Source organism: Habropoda laboriosa, unplaced genomic scaffold (genome assembly GCF_001263275.1).
Source record: "Habropoda laboriosa isolate 0110345459 unplaced genomic scaffold, ASM126327v1 scaffold143, whole genome shotgun sequence".
In the NCBI taxonomy this organism is placed as follows: Eukaryota; Metazoa; Arthropoda; class Insecta; order Hymenoptera; family Apidae; genus Habropoda; species Habropoda laboriosa.
The window spans coordinates 169,946-187,903 of NW_017100404.1; the positions used below are offsets into that span (position 1 = coordinate 169,946).

Below are 17,958 nucleotides of genomic sequence, written 5' to 3' on the forward strand. Positions count from 1 at the left end.
CGATCTTATCCATCACGATGCTCGGGACGAGAGGGATGAATATTTCAGTCGAAATGGAATAATCACACGAATCGCGTGCCAAGGAATGACTAACTTTTGTCCATGCAAAGAAACAGAGTACAGAGATACGCTTATTATCACCGATAGAAAAACCGGATATCTGGTGTGGAAAAAACAGGCATTCGCGTGTGTGAAATTGAATCGATTGTGCGGGGTGAGACGGTGCAACGATGGGAGGTGGTTCTGCGTGTAAAAATAAAGCGGAGATAAGGAATGAAATTTTTTTGTAAGAAGCTTGGCTTTTAAGGAAATTCTATCACTTCGAGCTTCCTGTTTGCATTGATAGGCGATGCTAATGTCTTCGTAAGTCAATCGTGGAGAAAGATCATTTTCTCTGTTTAGGAAAACGGAAATATAGGGGTTTATAGCTTCGCTGAAGAATTACCTTGAAATTCGTAAAACGGTGACTGACATAATATCCTCCCGCAATCGGTATAAGAGGTGTCAGACTGGATTCTCTAAGATTTCAAGAGAAAACAATCAGATTCTCGAATCTTCGAATTTTCGAGAATTCTCGAAAATATCTTTTCACATTCCCAGAATGAATCATGGAAAAGGATTATTTTCTCCATTTAGGAAGACGAAAATATAGGGTTTTATTGCTTCGCTAAAGAGTTACCTTGAAATTCGAAAAACGGTGAGTGACATTATATCCTCCCACAATCAGTATAAAAACTGTTACATTTATTTTCAAAGATTTCAAAAGAAAATCAGAGTCTCGAATCTTCGAATTCTTGAAAATACCTTTTCACAAAATCGACGACTTCGTCAAATTCTTCATAGACAGGTCTACATAGTTACATATTATGTATAACCACTTCTTCCTCGGCGAGTATCTCGGTTACCAGCATAGAGTGCAGGAACAGGAAGTTTCTCCAGGACGAAGCTCGTGCTGTCGTGACAGCATGTTAATTTTCAAAAGGCGAGTCTCTTTCGTTCGCGAAACTCGCGGATCGCTGCCCGGCTCGCATTAAATATACAGGACGCATCTGGACACAAAAGGCCGTAGAAGCCCGGGCCATTTATAATCGGCCAGTCTTGCGGTGGCTACTTAGTGGATATTTTCCGGGTAAAAAAGGTGCCATGGGTTTCGGGGAGGGAGGGATGGCGGGAACAGTTCAAAAGTTCACGTGAAAAACAGCGTCAGGAAATTGCAAGGAAATGGGCACCCTTTTCGACCACGTTCCTCCCTCGCCCTCGACCCCGTCTAATAGCCTAAACGCCCGCAAGAAGAGCCTTTAAAAGGCCGGCCCCGCTCGTCGAGCTGACTCTAAAAAATGTCGCGTGGTCATCCGCGTGCTCGATATATCGCGCTGTCCACGAGGAAATTAAACGGTGTTCCTAACGGAGTCTTGGCCGGAGTGCGCCGAAATTTCTGTTTACCGATCGCCCTCTTCCGCTGGATGGTCCTTGTGCGTCTCTCTCACGCGTACAACTGTCCTTCGTTATTGTGTGTATACACGATTTAAGGAGGCGAGAGAGAGTGAATTTCCCGCTGTTAAGTGACCGATCCAAGTTGATTGGATTCGACGAAAGAAGGTACCTGGAACGACTGTGACTCGATTACCACGTTTTTTCTGGTGGAATATGGAAAAATAGGTGGAAGTGAGATATGGTCGATGCAGTTTGCTAATACTGGGATTCTTCGAATCCACAAGTCGAACAATTTTCAATTAGAAGCATTTCTCCTTTGCGAGAAAAATTATTTATTGTCGTATACAGGTTTATGTTTGACGTTTCAAAATACTGCGCATAAGAGAAAGGAAACAAATTAATTGTCGCAATACTGGCAACCACAGGAAGCGAATCTTTACGCTGGTCTTATCTGCGATGAATAAAGAAACCGCAAAAGGAAGAATCGAACTAACTAATCGGAAAGGAACCATGCAATATTTGATTAGAGACCTTAAGAAGTCTAAGATTGTTGGGTAAATTGTAAAAGAAGAGAAACTGTTTCGTTGCTAAATGGCTAAGTAATTAATAATTTTCTACCAGCGAAAACTTTGAATCGATTTTCTGAAAAATTTGCTTTTGTTAATTGTGTAAATGAAAACAAAAATCGAATCTAACATATGAAATATTAAAATAGAGTTAAACGCTGGGGTAAAAATTAAATTAAAATTACTATATCTAGATGAGAGTAATTATGAAATATCTGCTTGCGAATTTGATTCGGTGGAATATTGGTCCCTTAAAAGAGTTACCGAAAATACGAAAATACGGGGCTTAGGAGAAAACAGTATGAAATTTTTATTAAACTTTGGAAATTAAATTGCACTTGAAATCTATCGTTACATTGAAAATAACAGTTCGTTAATATCTTATGCACTTGATTGTTAAAAACGACCTCACCAAAAATACACCAGCTTGGCAAAATTTAAGGTTACGTTCGATACTCTTTAAAAGTGATTTTCTCGAATGAAAAACGCATCGATTCCTCTCGCATATTTTCAACCATAGTCGAATCACGATCCTTGCGCTTACGATTGCTCGATTCGCCATGGCATTTCGATATGCTGTTTAAGTAAGACAGTAAAATCAAGATTACACGAGGGTGTATACAGCTCGTTCGGGACTTTACTTCGTCATTTCTAGCAGTTGTTTCATTGTAAGGTCGATTCCTTTTATCGCAGCTAAAAGTTATCACCAGGATCCCTCTCTCGCGAGAATTTCACCAAGAACACATAACTTTAACTTTCAACGCCTGTCGTTTCTTATTTTATCTTTCTCCGCGCGATCAGCGGTACACTTCGAGAGCTCGTGTGGAACTCGGCAAGTGGATTCGAAACAAATTTAAGTATACGAAAAAGTTGGGAAATTCGAGACGAAAGTTCCATTCTTTTTCCAATCGTCGACGAGATTTCTGGAATGTAAATATGCTCACCGGACGTAAATCGCCATTTTAACTCCTTCACTCTCAGTGAAGTTTAACGTATTACAGAACACGGAGAGGACAAATTCTGAAAGAAACGAAGGAAAACTGTAAGAAAGAAAGTGCTATAGCAATCAGTTAACTATACGTCACGAGCAAAACAGAACACTGTCATTATTTGGAGCTATTTGTCTCGTCCTCTTTGAACTCTTCACCCTCTCATTTGCGCCTTTGAACCTTCTAAAAGCACATAGGAAGAGGTTTCAAGAATACACGTCAAAATAAAAGAAAGTGAAACCAGAAGAAGAATCATGAGCTAACAATCAGGCGAGCTAAGAAGCATATGAAGAGTCAAGGTAAAAAGTGTCCACTTTTTGCCTATTATGATATTTGAATAATATAAATGTACCTTTTACCGTAGAAGTCAGTTTTGTATTTAGAAATGGGAAAAGAGATGAAAGTTCCAAATTATTAAAAAAGGTCAGGGTATCGGTGTTTGTATGGAAAAAGGACGAGAGTGTGCGTTGTAGAGTTTCCTTATCCAAAATTAATGCATTCCTTTAGATCAAGTGTAAAGTGCTAGTTAATTCAACAATGTCTGCAGAATTAATACAGGCCTTCAATGTTTAAAATTCGTTTTACTCTTACTGTACAATTCATACAAGATTCATCGAATACTTTCATTTTTTTTAATTGGTTATTTAAAATCGCATCAACCACATTCGTGGGTTATTCGTCATCGAATATTGCAACAGCAATCATGCCTGAATTCCCGTTAAATTTTTATCGCAGAACTGTGTAACGTCGAATTACCATCGACTGGTCCTTGCAGGACAATTCACACAGCAGCGATTGCGCAATCCCCAAAGTCACAGCGACAGGTGACGTGATCGAACGAAGAGCGCGAAAGAGGAGAAAGAAAACTAGAAAGAAAAAGACGATAAAGGTAGAGATGATCGTGGGTAAAAGTATCTAGCCGTGTAACGTGTAATATTTAAAACACCTCAAAGGCGATGTAACGACAATGGAGAGAAGCGGGGGTGGGAGAGGAGGCCGCGTCTTTCTCCCAGAAACTTTATCCTCCCCCAAACGTTTTCGTTTTACTCTCCCTGTTTGCATGCACACCTTCGTTCGCCTCCCCTGGGGTGCACTTTTTCACACGACAGCTAGACGTGGTAAATACAGCAAAGGAACAGAGAAGTAGCAGAGAGCTTTCTCTTTTCTTAACGCGCCCGATGCCTCTGGCCGCGACCGGCCTCTACTACCTCTGTCTCTCTTCCAAGAGGAAAGATTTATATGCACGGGCGCGCACGTGACCGCACGAGACTGCAAGAATAAAGCCACGTCGTGCTTTCGATCCCGAGCTTTTTACTACAGCTGAGAAATCCTCTTATGCAACAGATAAAACCTGCTGGCGCGCTGTGTTTACCCCCGTCGTTTCTCACCACCTCCTTCAACCCTCTTTCTTTCTCCCTCACCCTCCCTCACTCTCTCACTCCTTCTATCTGGCAGCCCTTTACTCTTTTCGGGGTTAACGGTTTCATTCCTTTTTAGTTAGTCGAGTAATACGAGCTGGGCGATTTGCAAAGCTGCTACAACGACGGTGATAAAAATAATAATCGCAATTCGACAACGATAATAACCAACGGTATCGCGCCGTATTATCGAGTGCTGCTTGTGACCGTTGTTGTTGTATATCGTGGAATAATTACACGACAAACGCAACGCGTAAATACGATTCCGTGGCGGAAGTGGGGGGAGGACACAGTTACCTTTCGGACGGCGAGATGAGTTGAAATCGCGGCCGCACAAATACTGATTAATAAATTATTGAATTCATTTAACACGAGTGTTATTTACATTTGATGATTGATTTTCATACTTTTAATCCTTACCCGGTACAGGGAATCCGCGCAATTTACTCTTGATCCTGATGGCCGGCCGCCGCAGCAAAGTAAATTACCGTTTATCGTCGTTCGTCGGTCATCACTTTTTATTTCACCGACCGCGGTAATCAATTAAGCGGCTCGGTTTAATCACGCTTTATGCGTTATTAATTTATTATACGATTGTATTAACAATATTTAATGCCGTCGAGAATATTAAACAACGATGTGCAAATCGACCGATGTTGCCGCGGAGGACCGAGTAGATCGAAGACACTCTTCTGTTCCCGCGCCGAATTGTGTAAGATTGGCGCGGGTTTTCTTTCGAATGCTGCTTGAAAGCTCGAAATTCCAGTTAAGTGTCGTGGCGCTGAGATTATGGCAGCAGGCCAATTACTATAGTAGCCAATTTAAAATTGATAAGATTTTGCCCCGTTTGTGTTTTGGTATAACGTTTAGGGAGAAAATGAAATTATTCGAATCTCTTTACTCCACAAAAAAATTCTTGCAATTTGCTTATGATTATATGTATATGTTCTGGAAAGCAGTATTTTTTCTAAAGCAATAAGAAAAATGAATCTTACAAATGTGTGCAATTTCTAACAGAAAGTTAAACACGGTATTTAACAGTTTTCTTCAGTACTCTTTCAATTTGCCTGCGTTTCATTTAACGAAAAATTCCATTAACGAACTTATCCACCGCGCAACTTCTTCATCAGTCGCTGAAGAATCCGTCTAACGAGGAAATTTATCGTTCCAAAGCAATTCACACATTAAAATCGTAAAAAGAAAGCAGAGAGAGAGAGAGAGAGAGAAATTACACGCTCGAATTTTTTGCACAACGTGCACCACTCTCAAAGAAAGGTCGACGTCGACGCAAAGATTCGCCAGCCCGGAGCGTCTCACACGAAGAAAGCCGACCCTCTCGCAAATTTCCAAGTTCAGCCAGGCCAGAGTGGCGAATAAACGAAGAAACAGCCGGCTGCCAGTTTATTTCTCCAGCGACGCTTTTTCGTGCTTCTATTTTACTGTTACCACGCGCCACGACGACAACGACGACGACGTGCGCGAGTTAACTCGCCAACAACGTGGAAGGAAAGAGAGAAAAAGCAGCTAGCGTGTCGGCAGCTTTCGCCCAACGGCAGGGAAGCTTTACGAGGTTCTTTCTGCTGCCTCGTCGTTTCATTTTACGGGTCGTCGCCTTCTTCTTGCGACGCGGATTCGATTCAACGCGAACAGCCCAACCGGAGGCTCACTATCGAACCGCAGGCAATTTTCCTGTGGCCGTTTCGACTTCTTTTATATCTGCCCCCGTCTTCTCGTAACCGGTAACCGAGCTATCATTATCGGCGCCCACGACGATCGAGGGAATTATCCTGCAACTTTATTTCTTTCCCTTGTTTCCCCCTTTTTCTTTATTTCTTTTCAACTTTCGACTGATTTTTTTTAAACTTTGTTAAATAGTAATTAAGTTTATTGTTTGTTCTTTTATTCGATAGTAACATTTACTATTAGTTCTAAGGAAGGAGATTTTATATTCATTTGTTGACAATTAGCGAGAAATATATGGAGTACTCTATTTTAAAAAAGGCACCACTTATTTCTGACCTATTAAACACAGCAGGTAGAGAGTCTTGTGTCGTCCGCGACGTTATCTTTCGACACAGTCGCATAGTTTTAGAACACCTATTTCGATATTATACGATCGATACTGAAAAAGTTGAAACAGTAGAAATAGCTTTCACAAGAAACTGTCCCCAAGGTAATTTATAATACTTCAGCATGTGAAATAGTCCTGTGTTTCTCGATTCACTTTAAGTGGAACGGTCCAGCCACTGTAAGAAAAGTAGTTTAACCCTTAACTACAGTCTGCCTTTAAGACGTTGTCACAGACGTGTAATCTCTCAGATTACATACTCGGAAATTTTACGGATTAAATCACTGCGTTATAAAAATTAATTTAATATAACTACTTTGTTTAATGATACATTATATATTCATTCCTTAAGGATTTTTACAATTCTGAGTGTTCTTAAATATAGTAGATACGTCCGTTCTATTCTATCTCTGTGCATGACTGAATATTGCAAAGCCAATAACTTTCCTGAATTCATCAGCGTGTGTCACTTAACTTTGTCACCTGAAATATTCCCGCTGTAATTCAAATTTCGTAAACATGTTTTCCACAAAAGTTGCAGTTTTGCAGGGGCCAATAGTTTCATTTCTTATATATTTCAAACTATAAAATGATACCACCACAATTCTATCAGTTAAACGGCAAAAATCTTCGCCAACTCGATATTCCGTAATTTGCATAATTGATTCATTTGCAAGCTCACCTTGTGCAAGTTGAACAAACTACTCCACCTTAAAATTCTTCTCATTATCGCCGTTACTTCCCCCAATTCTAAAACAATCAGCACACCGCTGTGTATCCGAATTGATCAGATTTTCTCGGTACAATTCGACCCTCGTCTCTGTTTTGATCCCAGTTTCTCTCTTCCCGTTTCGTATTTCGTCTTGACGCTTTCCGTTCGAAAGAGATTCGCCTCCGCGCCCAATTCCCGTCCCCCTCTTCCTCCTCGCAGTTCCGGCTCGTTCTCTCTTGGCTCAACTGAAGTGCCGGACAATTTGATAATTGGATCTGCGGCAGCGGCGTGATTTACGTGCACGAGGGTCCAGCTGACCATTCGAGCGGGGGGCTCGCGATGCATCCACCCTCAGCTAGGCGAAGTGGAGACGATCGGTGTTGGAGAGACGCGCCTTCTCCCGCGAATTAACTAAAACTACGTAGCTAGTATGGCTAGACGGTGTTTTACGGCACCACGCAATTCCGATGATAGGGCAAATTACCGCGGTACACGCGCCACTCTATTATTCCGGTCTTTTGGAGACGAAACGGAGAACTTAAGCTTTGGATACGGACCGTGTCCGTGAGAGATGAGTCTGAATTTTTATTTCACCTGTCACGACTGTGCGGAGAATTTTGGAAGGTTTGACGTTTGAGTAGCTTCAGTTGACAGTGAGTAGCACACTAGTTTCGTTGAAAGCAAAAATTCCTAAATTTTTACATTACCATCATAACTATGGGAAGAATTTTGGAAGGTCTATCGTTTGAGTAGCTTCAATTGACAGTGAGTAGCACACTACTTTCGTTAAAAACAAAAATTTCTGAATTTTTATTTCACCCATCACAGTCATGTGGAGAATTTTGGAAGGTCTATTGTTTGAATGGCTTTAATTGATAGTGAGTAGCACACTACTTTCGATAAAAAAGATTCCTGAATTTTTATTTCACTATCATAGTCATGTGGAGAATTTTGGAAGGCTTGACGTTTGAATAGCTTCAATTGACAGTGAGTAGCACACTACTTTCGATAAAAAAGATTCCTGAATTTTTATTTCACTATCATAGTCATGTGGAGAATTTTGGAAGGCTTGACGTTTGAATAGCTTCAATTGACAGTGAGTAGCACACTACTTTCGTTAAAAATAAAAATTCCTGAATTTTTATTTCACTATCATAGTCATGTGGAGAATTTTGGAAGGTCTATCGTTTGAATAGCTTCAATTGACAGTGAGTAGCACACTAATTTTATTGAAAAACAATTCTTGAATTTCTATTTCACCCATCACAGTCATGTGGAGAATTTTGGAAGGTCTATCGTTTGAGTAGCTTCAATTGACAGTGAGTAGCACACTACTTTCATTAAAAAAGTCCTAATTTTAGAAACATATTATTTTTAAACTATGTATATTGTAAATAATAAGAGTAATGAGAAAGAAAGCAAGTATAAAAATGGGCAAAAATTGGGGACGTTTATTCTTTTAGAGAATATTAAAAGAAATGACACAATCATAAATTTCCTGTCTTACAGCAATGTAAAATATAAAGTAAGTGTGCTATGAATTTGTTAAAAAGACTTTAGAAGCACTATTACAGAGGACACACTTTCAATCCACGAATCTTAACTTTTCTCTCTAAAAACAATGAATCTATTTACTCCGTCAACTTGTATCTATAATTATTTAGTTGTTACTTTTCCACAAAAACTTCAAACCTACTATCTGTTAAGTACCTACATACATCTGTACATTTGAATTTTTATATTTTATTATAAAGTGTAAATTATAAAAATATAAGACCCTGCAACTTTGTATTTGTAGTTCTGAAACGCTTACTATTTAACAGAAGAGACGGTAGGCGAGCCTAAGTGCCGTGGAATCGCCAACTAAGGGAGCAATAGATTCTGCCGGGCAAAACCGCTAAAGACAGCTCGACGTTAGCGGCGAAAATTTATTACTTAAGTGCCTGAGAAGCACGCGAACCCTAGGGAATATTTCGTCGTCAGATAATGTAATCGGCCGACAAGAAGGACTGTTGCCAGTAAACAGTTTAGATAGAACCAACAATAAAAGTGGGGCTTAAGATGCAACAAGCTTATCTCGTATATTTTTCATAGAAATCGTGATATGCCGAGATTTTGCAATTCACGTTATCTACGAAGATATGAATTAAGGGCAAACTTGCTGATATGTAGATTTCGAAAACTTTGTTCAGAATAAAATTTAACCCATGAATGTTCTTGTAAAACAGTTTTTAGCCAGCTTGTTTAACTAAAATAACGAAGCAGAATTTCAATTCCTATCGTATTCTGTTCAGCATTATTTATTTATCGCAGAAAGACGATATTTAAGAAACGTGTCATTTCAGTTCCTCTCAACAACTCCACACAAATGGTTAAATCGATAGTAAATACCACATGGAAAAAGAAAGTATTATTGTTACCAGAAAAATTGCAGTTGATAAGAAAAATTCGCAGCTGTTATCTTTTAAGTGACCAATTCACTATTCGTCAATCCTAAGTGGCTCATGAAAATGGAACAACTTTTTTCTCCCCCTGGTAAGAATGTTCGTACCAATTTCCTCTACGCCTAATTCCAACGTTTCCTTAGGGTTAAAGCGACACGTGTACCGGAAAATGCAAGTTAGCATGGAAATGCAAACCGGATGTGCGTGCAGAACGTGTACACACACCCCCTTGTCACGCGATTCTAATGCAGACATCGTCTTAGAGGCGAAGTTAATTCAGTTACGATACACGCAACATAGTAATCGCCAGCAACAAGTAACCGGCTCCTTAAGATCGAGGGTTTAGCGAAATGGAGAAATTTGGTAAATGCTAATTTTCCCAATTTTCAACTTTTGCTTGAGATATTTGAAGAAGAATACGATTGTGTCACAAATCTTTCCTTTCGACAGTGTCGTTTCCAAAATTTGTTCTACTAAATTAAAATGAAATAGTGTGGAAAGGGTAAAATTAAGGTGAAAGTGCGCCAAATGGCGCCAAAAGCAACGAAAGGGTTAATATTAGAAGCTTCAAATTACTAACTGACGTCTTACCGTGTATATAATATTTTATTTAATTTCAATTTGCCATCGATGCTCTATTAAACGCATAAAAGTGTAACGAAAACGTAACCATTAAAAAAAGAATCCTACATCAAGGGATGAAATCACGAATTTCTTTTCTACAACCTTCCTTTCGTTCCAAAAATATATTATAGAACCCTTAAGATCGAATCGAAACCAAAATTTGCGTTACGTACTAAAATCTGCCACAGCGAAAGGGTTAAATCTATAAATGCGAATTATTCAATTATTAAATTGTGTTACACTATTTTACCGACCGAGTTTACAGAATAAAAAAATACCCACTCTTCTACGGTAATTTCTTGAACTACATAGAAGGAATTTCCAGGTCGAACTACACATTTCAGCTGAAATCGAAGCTTTAACACCGTTGTCATTTTTCTTTATGAATCTTCATATTTAACTTGGTAATCCCTCTTAATCCTCTACGCGCGTATCTTCCCCAGATTAAAAATCGAATAAGCGCGAACGGCAAAGCCGATAATCGTTAGCCCTGAAGATTGATCGATACCGTAACCCGCGTAAACTACCTCGTGGGGCGTAACAAACAACTCCTCTTCATCGAGGCACATCTCACAATTTTCCAAAGACTGAATGCACATCGCCCGTTCTCAGAAGAGATAAAGACTTTATCATTTCCTCGTAATTCACTGTGAGATTGATAGACGTCACCTTGATTCACAAACGGTATTCCATTCGATAAATACATCTTGCAGTTCATTTTTTCCAGTTAGCTTCAAGCTTCCAAGCTTGGCAAATTAACGACTGGAATTCCGGTGAAATTCCGGTACAGGTATTATGAATAATCCATCTGAAAAATCGCAAACGCGTTTTTCTCGAAACTACTTTTTCACGAAGCTCGCGCAAGTTTTCTCGGAAATTGTACAACAGATTTTTCTGAAATTTTCCATAGATTGTCAGTACATATGTAGGTAGGGCATAATCCACTGTAATAGTGAAATTCTACGAATTGCTGTTTTTTTGAGAACTCCAGAAGCAACGATTTTTCGGTAAAAATTCGAAACGCAACTTTGACGTACCGCCATTTTGTTATTCTTAAGTATTTTTATAACCAGAGTGGATTATGCTCAATCTCAAGTATAATCAGTCCCCCGTGGTACTTTTGTTTCGGATATATCGGAGCGAAGAAATCTTGCATACTGAAAACTCTTTTCTTCGTGCAAGGGTTACTTCCGGTACCTGTCGCACGAAAACTGTACCATACTTCACCACAAAAAAAATTGAGCGCATAAAGCAAGGAATGAGTAACAATCTTTCTAAGTTTCGTTTCAATACCTCCAGTAGTTTTCCTGAAAAAAATTCCGAAAGAACTACTTTTCACAGGCCCCTTAAACGTGTCTCAAATGTCACTGAACTTTTCTGCAGAAAAAGGGTTGATAAACCGAGGCACTAGGACCAACGTTACTCGAGTGCTGTAACATTTGGCGGATCGACTAAAATCTTTCTCGAAAGTAGCTTGAAATGATCGAGAAAGAAAGCACGCAACACCGTTCGCGTACAAAAACTTTGATCGAAGCAACAGGAGAGCAAAACAGCTCGGCCTCCTTCTGGATGCAACGAATTAATCGGAACGGGCATTTAATTATCGCTCCGATAAAATGACTGGCCGCTCGTTTGTTTGCCGATTATCAAAACCGCGTTCAATAAATGTTTTAATTGTCTTCATTGTATTAAATTGCAAGCAATGATGCACTTGATCAGGCATGTTCATCAGTCAGAGAGAAATATTATTCGCGGTTAACGGAGCCCCGGTTGCATACATTTTATAATAACATCGTTTACGTTAAACACGTGATCGTCGATTCAAGCAGCTTGCTGCCCTCTCAACACCCCCTCTTTCTCTCTGTTTCACATTCTCTCTCTCTCTCTCTGTATGCGTGCAGAAAATTCAACACGAGCTTTGTTTTTGAATTGATTGAACACGTTACCGTGAACAAAACTCGTGGATCACTTAATTTTCCTTATAACTCGTTATAATTTCATTTGTACAAAGGGACGGATATTTCAGAGCTGTGTAAATAGATTCTGGATTTAGCGGATTCCTGGAGAAGAGGATAGGTCTAATTTTCGAACACTGGATCCTTCTTGTTCAATTCAATTTTTAAAGAGCTGACAACGTTTAAAGTGGGCCATTCGTAGTCTACGTTTTGTGTGCTTTTTTTTAAAAGTTACCGTCTACTGTCAATAAGGGTGATTTTATTTTTGCTGTTAATGTTTTGAAAGTTAGAAAGTTTTCCTTGAAATGCACCAAGAAAGAGTGAATTAAGTGTGATTAAGTGGAAGATGTCAAATGTTGGGCAAAGGATAGACAAAATTGATAAGAAATGACTGTTCTCACGTTTTAATAATTTGATTTCCTTCTAATACAAAAATATTTTTAAATAATTCGTATTTCATGGACTGCCTAACACTTTTGGCCAAGGTTATTCGTACTTATTTTTGCTATAATATAAAAAATTATATAGACATATTATGTCTAGTGATAAGCGTTTGAATCTCAATTTCAAAGTGATTCCAAGTTTTCCAATTCACTGTTCCAACCTAATTCGATCCCTAATTTCTTCAATTTTCAGATATCCGCAGAATTCAGGCATGTGTAACGAGAATATACATACGTAAATCGTAGATGCGAAATGGAACGAAGAACTGACGAATACGGAACAATAAACGAGTCAACATTGCGATGTTAGATTTTCGAAGGTGAAATTATATTTGGATGTCGGCGATACCAACGCCATCATAAGTGCCTACCTATGCGCCACGGATAAAATTTTAATAATACGGACGATATTGAATTGCATAAATAATTCTGCGGGGATCTTTTATGATCGTGTAAATAATAAATTTCGTTACTTCGTAACTTTCAACTGTATGCTTCATTTTATAATACTTTTTTCGTTTACCGCCACACTGACCGGACCTCTCGATACCGCCCTTTTTAATTTCGTAAAAATCATATCTGATCTTGCGTTATTGCTGGACGTTTTTAACGAAAAACTTCATTCGTGATTTAAAATTGGAAATGAGTACGAAAATATAGACTGGCCAATTCGATTTAGAACGGAAAGGATCTGATGGACTTGAAATTTTTCTACCAATTTATCGCGCGTTCACAATTTACGATTACAATTTAAACTGTAATTATAAATAATTACAACGTGCACGTTGTTTTGAAATATTCAAACAACAATCTGAAATATGATCGTGAATTACTGTGTTTCAATTGAAACTACTACTTTGTGCAAATTTGTTTATTTGATATTTTATATTCACTAGTGTTTCTTCTTCCTTATATTCTGTTTATTATTTTTGGAAATTTATTTGTAACATTTATTTACATCCTAAGTTTGTTATTTATTCTAAAAATGTCAAAAATGATACTACGTGAGCTTGGAGAGAATATTTACCGATATCTTAAAGATAAGTATTGGAAATGGGTTATTGAATGAAATAGTCTTTTATCTTTGTAATATACGATTTTATTTACGGTCTCAGAGGAAACGTCTTTACTCTATTGAATCTTCTGAAGGACTGTGTCTGGACACCCAAAAGAAAGTTGGGGTCCCCTTATACCTAGAAACTGTTTACACTATGGTATGGCATTGTGCAGTGAGTGACTCGAAGACGGACACCAGATGCATCTGGTGGAAGTCTTAGTGCCTTTGTTTAAAATAACCCGGAGACATTTTTGTCCTCACTTGATTATTTCCATAGGGTGTTGTTAGAAATAATCCAACAATAAGTAATTGTATTTATACGAACAATAAGAAAACAGGAAATGTGCACGATTTTTCACTGTCTAAATGTGGTTAGAACCTATAGAAATGTGTGTTTATGTTTAACAGAGATGTTTTTTATCGACAAATATTCCTTCTTTAATTTCCTTTTAACGATAAATTTGCTCACATTAAGTTGCAATTGAAACGAAGAGACTAATAATTCCTGCATTTCCTTCGTAATATGCGTACTATTACTTTATAGTACGAGTAACACCGTTTCATTACGAAAGCAATGTCATGCAATCGCAGGACAATAATTTTATGCCACGAGAACAGTTCAGCTGTGGGATCGAAAAGTGGTAGTATAGAAACGGAATTTTTATTAATCCATTTATTCATTTCCTACATTTTTAATGGTTGTAAATAGAGAAATATTTTCTTAGGGCAAATGAAATTATTATTTCATTATTTGTGTATCTCTTTGTTCAGAACTGTTTGGAACTTGTTTCTGTATGGAAGTATGCTCTGTTAATATTTTAAATACGTTTCTGACGTTGTTGCAGTAAATTATTACTCTTTGTACATTTAAAGTTTGTCGTTTTCTGTTTTACATCTACCTACTGTTCCCATTTCAAATTCTACTACGTAAACTGATTATTGCAGATATTACAGTTGATTAATGTGATTACTGTATAGTAAAATCGTTAATTATAATAATAATTAATTGTAATAATAAAAAAGATTAATCTGATTTTATGTAAAAAAAAAAATTCATTTGTAACGTAACAAGTCTTTCAGGGATAAAAGAAAAAAAAGAAAAAGGAACGTGGACAGTATGACGGAACAAAAATTGATCGATCACACAGAACCCTTACATCGAGTCCCAATATTGTCCAGGTTAACAACAAACAGAATAATGAGTACACAACGTCGTACAAAATTCAATTATACAAATTAACTGCTTGCATCAATTTCGTTTACCTTGTAACCCAGTCGAATCACCCGATTTGAGCGAACGAGCGCCGGAAACGGCAAGTGTTTGTCATACTTTCAAATTATGTTATTTCCCGAAATTGTTGGCGGTGTACGAACGAGTAATTAATGGCGTTCCCGTAATGCAGAATAAAAATCTGACTTTGAAAATAACGATGGGGACGTAATCCTGGAAACCGTCATAATCTCAACAAGTTATTTTACAATAATCAGTGTAACGATTGTGATTTCTCCATTATTAGATAAATTTCTAATTTCACGAAAGCCACGAAGCCTCGTATTCGTAAATTTGACTGCAAATTGCAAATGTACAGATATATTTTTAACTTAGAAAAAGGTATTATTAGTAAATTAAATTAATTTAGTAATTATTAGTAAAGAAATTATAGAAGTGATTATTAAATCCTTTCGTATAAATATTACACAAAATTTCATATCCCATAGTTAATATTAACTTATTCAATGTAAATAAGCTCAGGTGTTAAGTATTTGGTTATCGCTTAAATGACTAGTTACGTTCAAACAGATAGATATTGAAATATTTCATTGTATTCTTCAAATGTTAAAATATAAACATTTCAAATACTTTATTTATTTCACGACGTTCGTGAAATTAGTAGCACATTAATTTAATAATATTCGAATTAATTTCAACACGCTTCCCAATTTCTGAAATAAACCAAACAGATTTATGATAAACAACGATACTGGCGATATTAAGAAAAATGATTCTTCAATCACGATAACGATTTACTTTTCTCTTAATTTCTGCAAAACACTTGTGCAATTTGTTTATACCCCGCGGTGTTTGCGTTATGATTGGCGGACAATGATAAACAGCAATAATATCGGTGACAATCGGAAATAAAATTGGACGAAACGCCAAGGTGCAACATACCTTCGAAATAGAAAAAACACTATCTTTCGACCGGTTTATCGATTCTATAAATACCGAAGTCGCCGCGAACAGGATCAGTAAGCTGCAAGTTCTACCGAAGTGAAGAAAAGGTGAGCTCCAATCATTTTACATGTCTCAATTGTATTACAGGATAAATAAAACTAAATAAAATTGATCTCTGCGATATTTGCTAACATACGGCATTTTCCAGTTTCTACGTTCGAATACACAATATTTGTTCAAGATGAGGGCACTGTTTGCAATTCTTATCATTTGCGTTCTAACGTTCAATTTAATTACGAGCTGTAAACCACCAGGCTTACTTGTAAGTAAATTTCTCAATTATTAATATTTCCTGTCAAATTACCGACTCCTCTTCACGATGAATATGTAGTAATTTTGTAATTACAATGAAATAATCCGAGAACTTCTTTCATTTTTACCAACAATTTCTCGTTTGTATCTTGAACTAACGAATTCAATCGTTCCATTAACCCCTTAACGTCTCGCTGAATTTTAGAAAAACGTGCCAAAATTACCACTTACTCTAATCCTGCGTGAAACACAATTTTTCGAAAGAGCATTTATCTGTGTGCATATAATAAGAAATTGTACATGTTAAATTCAACTACGTAATATTACGTTTTCACAAGAAGAAGAAGAAAATTCTACTAAAACAACACAACAAATAATTAGCGCAACACATAAACAAAATTTGAAAAACTGGACGTCATAAAAGTTACTTACGTTTCCACGGAACGTAATCTCACGAAGGTGTCTGTTAAGGGGTTAAAAAGAAAATTCGCAAAATTGATTTAAATTGAAATTGCACAACCTCCGCGTACAACAATTTTTCGGCCAGCGTTAATTATCTAAACTACGAGTATCGCTCGAAAGCACGCGAGTTCAACGATAAATGCAATTCAGCGCGCTGAATTTCTGACACGCTTAGTTCAGAAAACAACAAATTCCCGCAGGTAGAACGACGAAATTTTCGCGATGTGTTAACCGTTTGTTTCGTAGAAACGCGAATGACTAATCGTACCATGTGTAATTTGCCGTAGTGCGCCGAGGACAAAGACTGCTGTGCACCGTTAATATGCAATCCTTGGGCTGGCCGATGCACCAAGAAACTGTCCACGACAACCGTTGCACCTCCACCGGTAGATTCGCCAACGCAGCTTCCAGAAAGCTACGTGGAAATAAACGAAGACAACGTTCTATAAATCACCCGATCGATTGATATCAATGTTACTTCGCAGATCTGTGAATCAGACTGGATACTCGTTGCGTTACATTCTTCGTATTGTCTCTGAACATTTTATTTTTCTCTACTCTATACAGTGTAATATAATTATTTCTTGAATATACCATGCATTGAAAGCAAAATTCTTCCAAATGTCTTTTCACTTTCTTCCCTCTAATTAATTAAGTTAAGTCTCTGTTAACTGGGAAATTATCCAATCTTCTATTTTTCAGGGGATTGTTATGGAAAAAATATGTATGACGGTGAATTGTCACTTTGATAATACAGTATGCAGATTTAAACACGGTTGACTTTGTTTCGCATTGTCCAACGGTTTAGGAATTTTAGAAATATATTTCGAAACAATTTCGTTACAATTTTTACGAATAATGTGCGGCAATATTTGCCACGCTTTGAGCGGAATTATGAGCGGTATTAAAAGTTTGCTGCTACGACTGTACTAAAATGAAGCATCGAACAATGTAATATGCAGGGAAATTCTTCTGTTTCGCGGAAGAAGTGCTTCTGTAACGTAACTGTTCGTCGTTAATGTCGTTAACATTCGAAATCTCTGTGTGATTATGCTAGAAGGCCCTGAATCCTCGATATGCTGCAATTTTACAATAATTAGAATTCATAACTTTGCTTCGATATTGCGTTATTTGATAAATTTTGTATTTGTTTATGAATCGTTCAGATTTGAATGTGAAAAACGAAATGTCAATTCGAGGATAAAACAGAAATCCTTCCGTATACCCAGTTACCTTATCTATTTAGCTATTACGGCACGAGAAAATTTTTAAACTTTAATTGATTCCAAAGGGTGAAA

General features: G+C 37.5%; 1 protein-coding gene across 1 annotated transcript; it reads left to right on the forward strand.

Annotated features, from left to right (window-relative positions):
* Positions 1-15,960: 15,960 nt before the first annotated feature.
* LOC108575382 lies at positions 15,961-17,262 on the forward strand. Its single transcript, XM_017938159.1, has 3 exons — positions 15,961-15,993; positions 16,095-16,208; positions 16,948-17,262. The coding sequence occupies exons 2-3, from the start codon at positions 16,128-16,130 to the stop codon at positions 17,107-17,109; spliced, it is 243 nt and encodes an 80-aa protein (XP_017793648.1). The 5' UTR covers positions 15,961-15,993; positions 16,095-16,127; the 3' UTR covers positions 17,110-17,262.
* Positions 17,263-17,958: the final 696 nt, after the last annotated feature.

Bases quoted from the DNA above. Each gene is read 5' to 3' on its own strand.
- LOC108575382 (XM_017938159.1), top strand. From the start codon at position 16,128: ATGAGGGCACTGTTTGCAATTCTTATCATTTGCGTTCTAACGTTCAAT. The intron at 16,209-16,947 runs GTAAGTAAATTT...AATTTGCCGTAG, and splicing joins GTAAACCACCAGGCTTACTT to TGCGCCGAGGACAAAGACTG.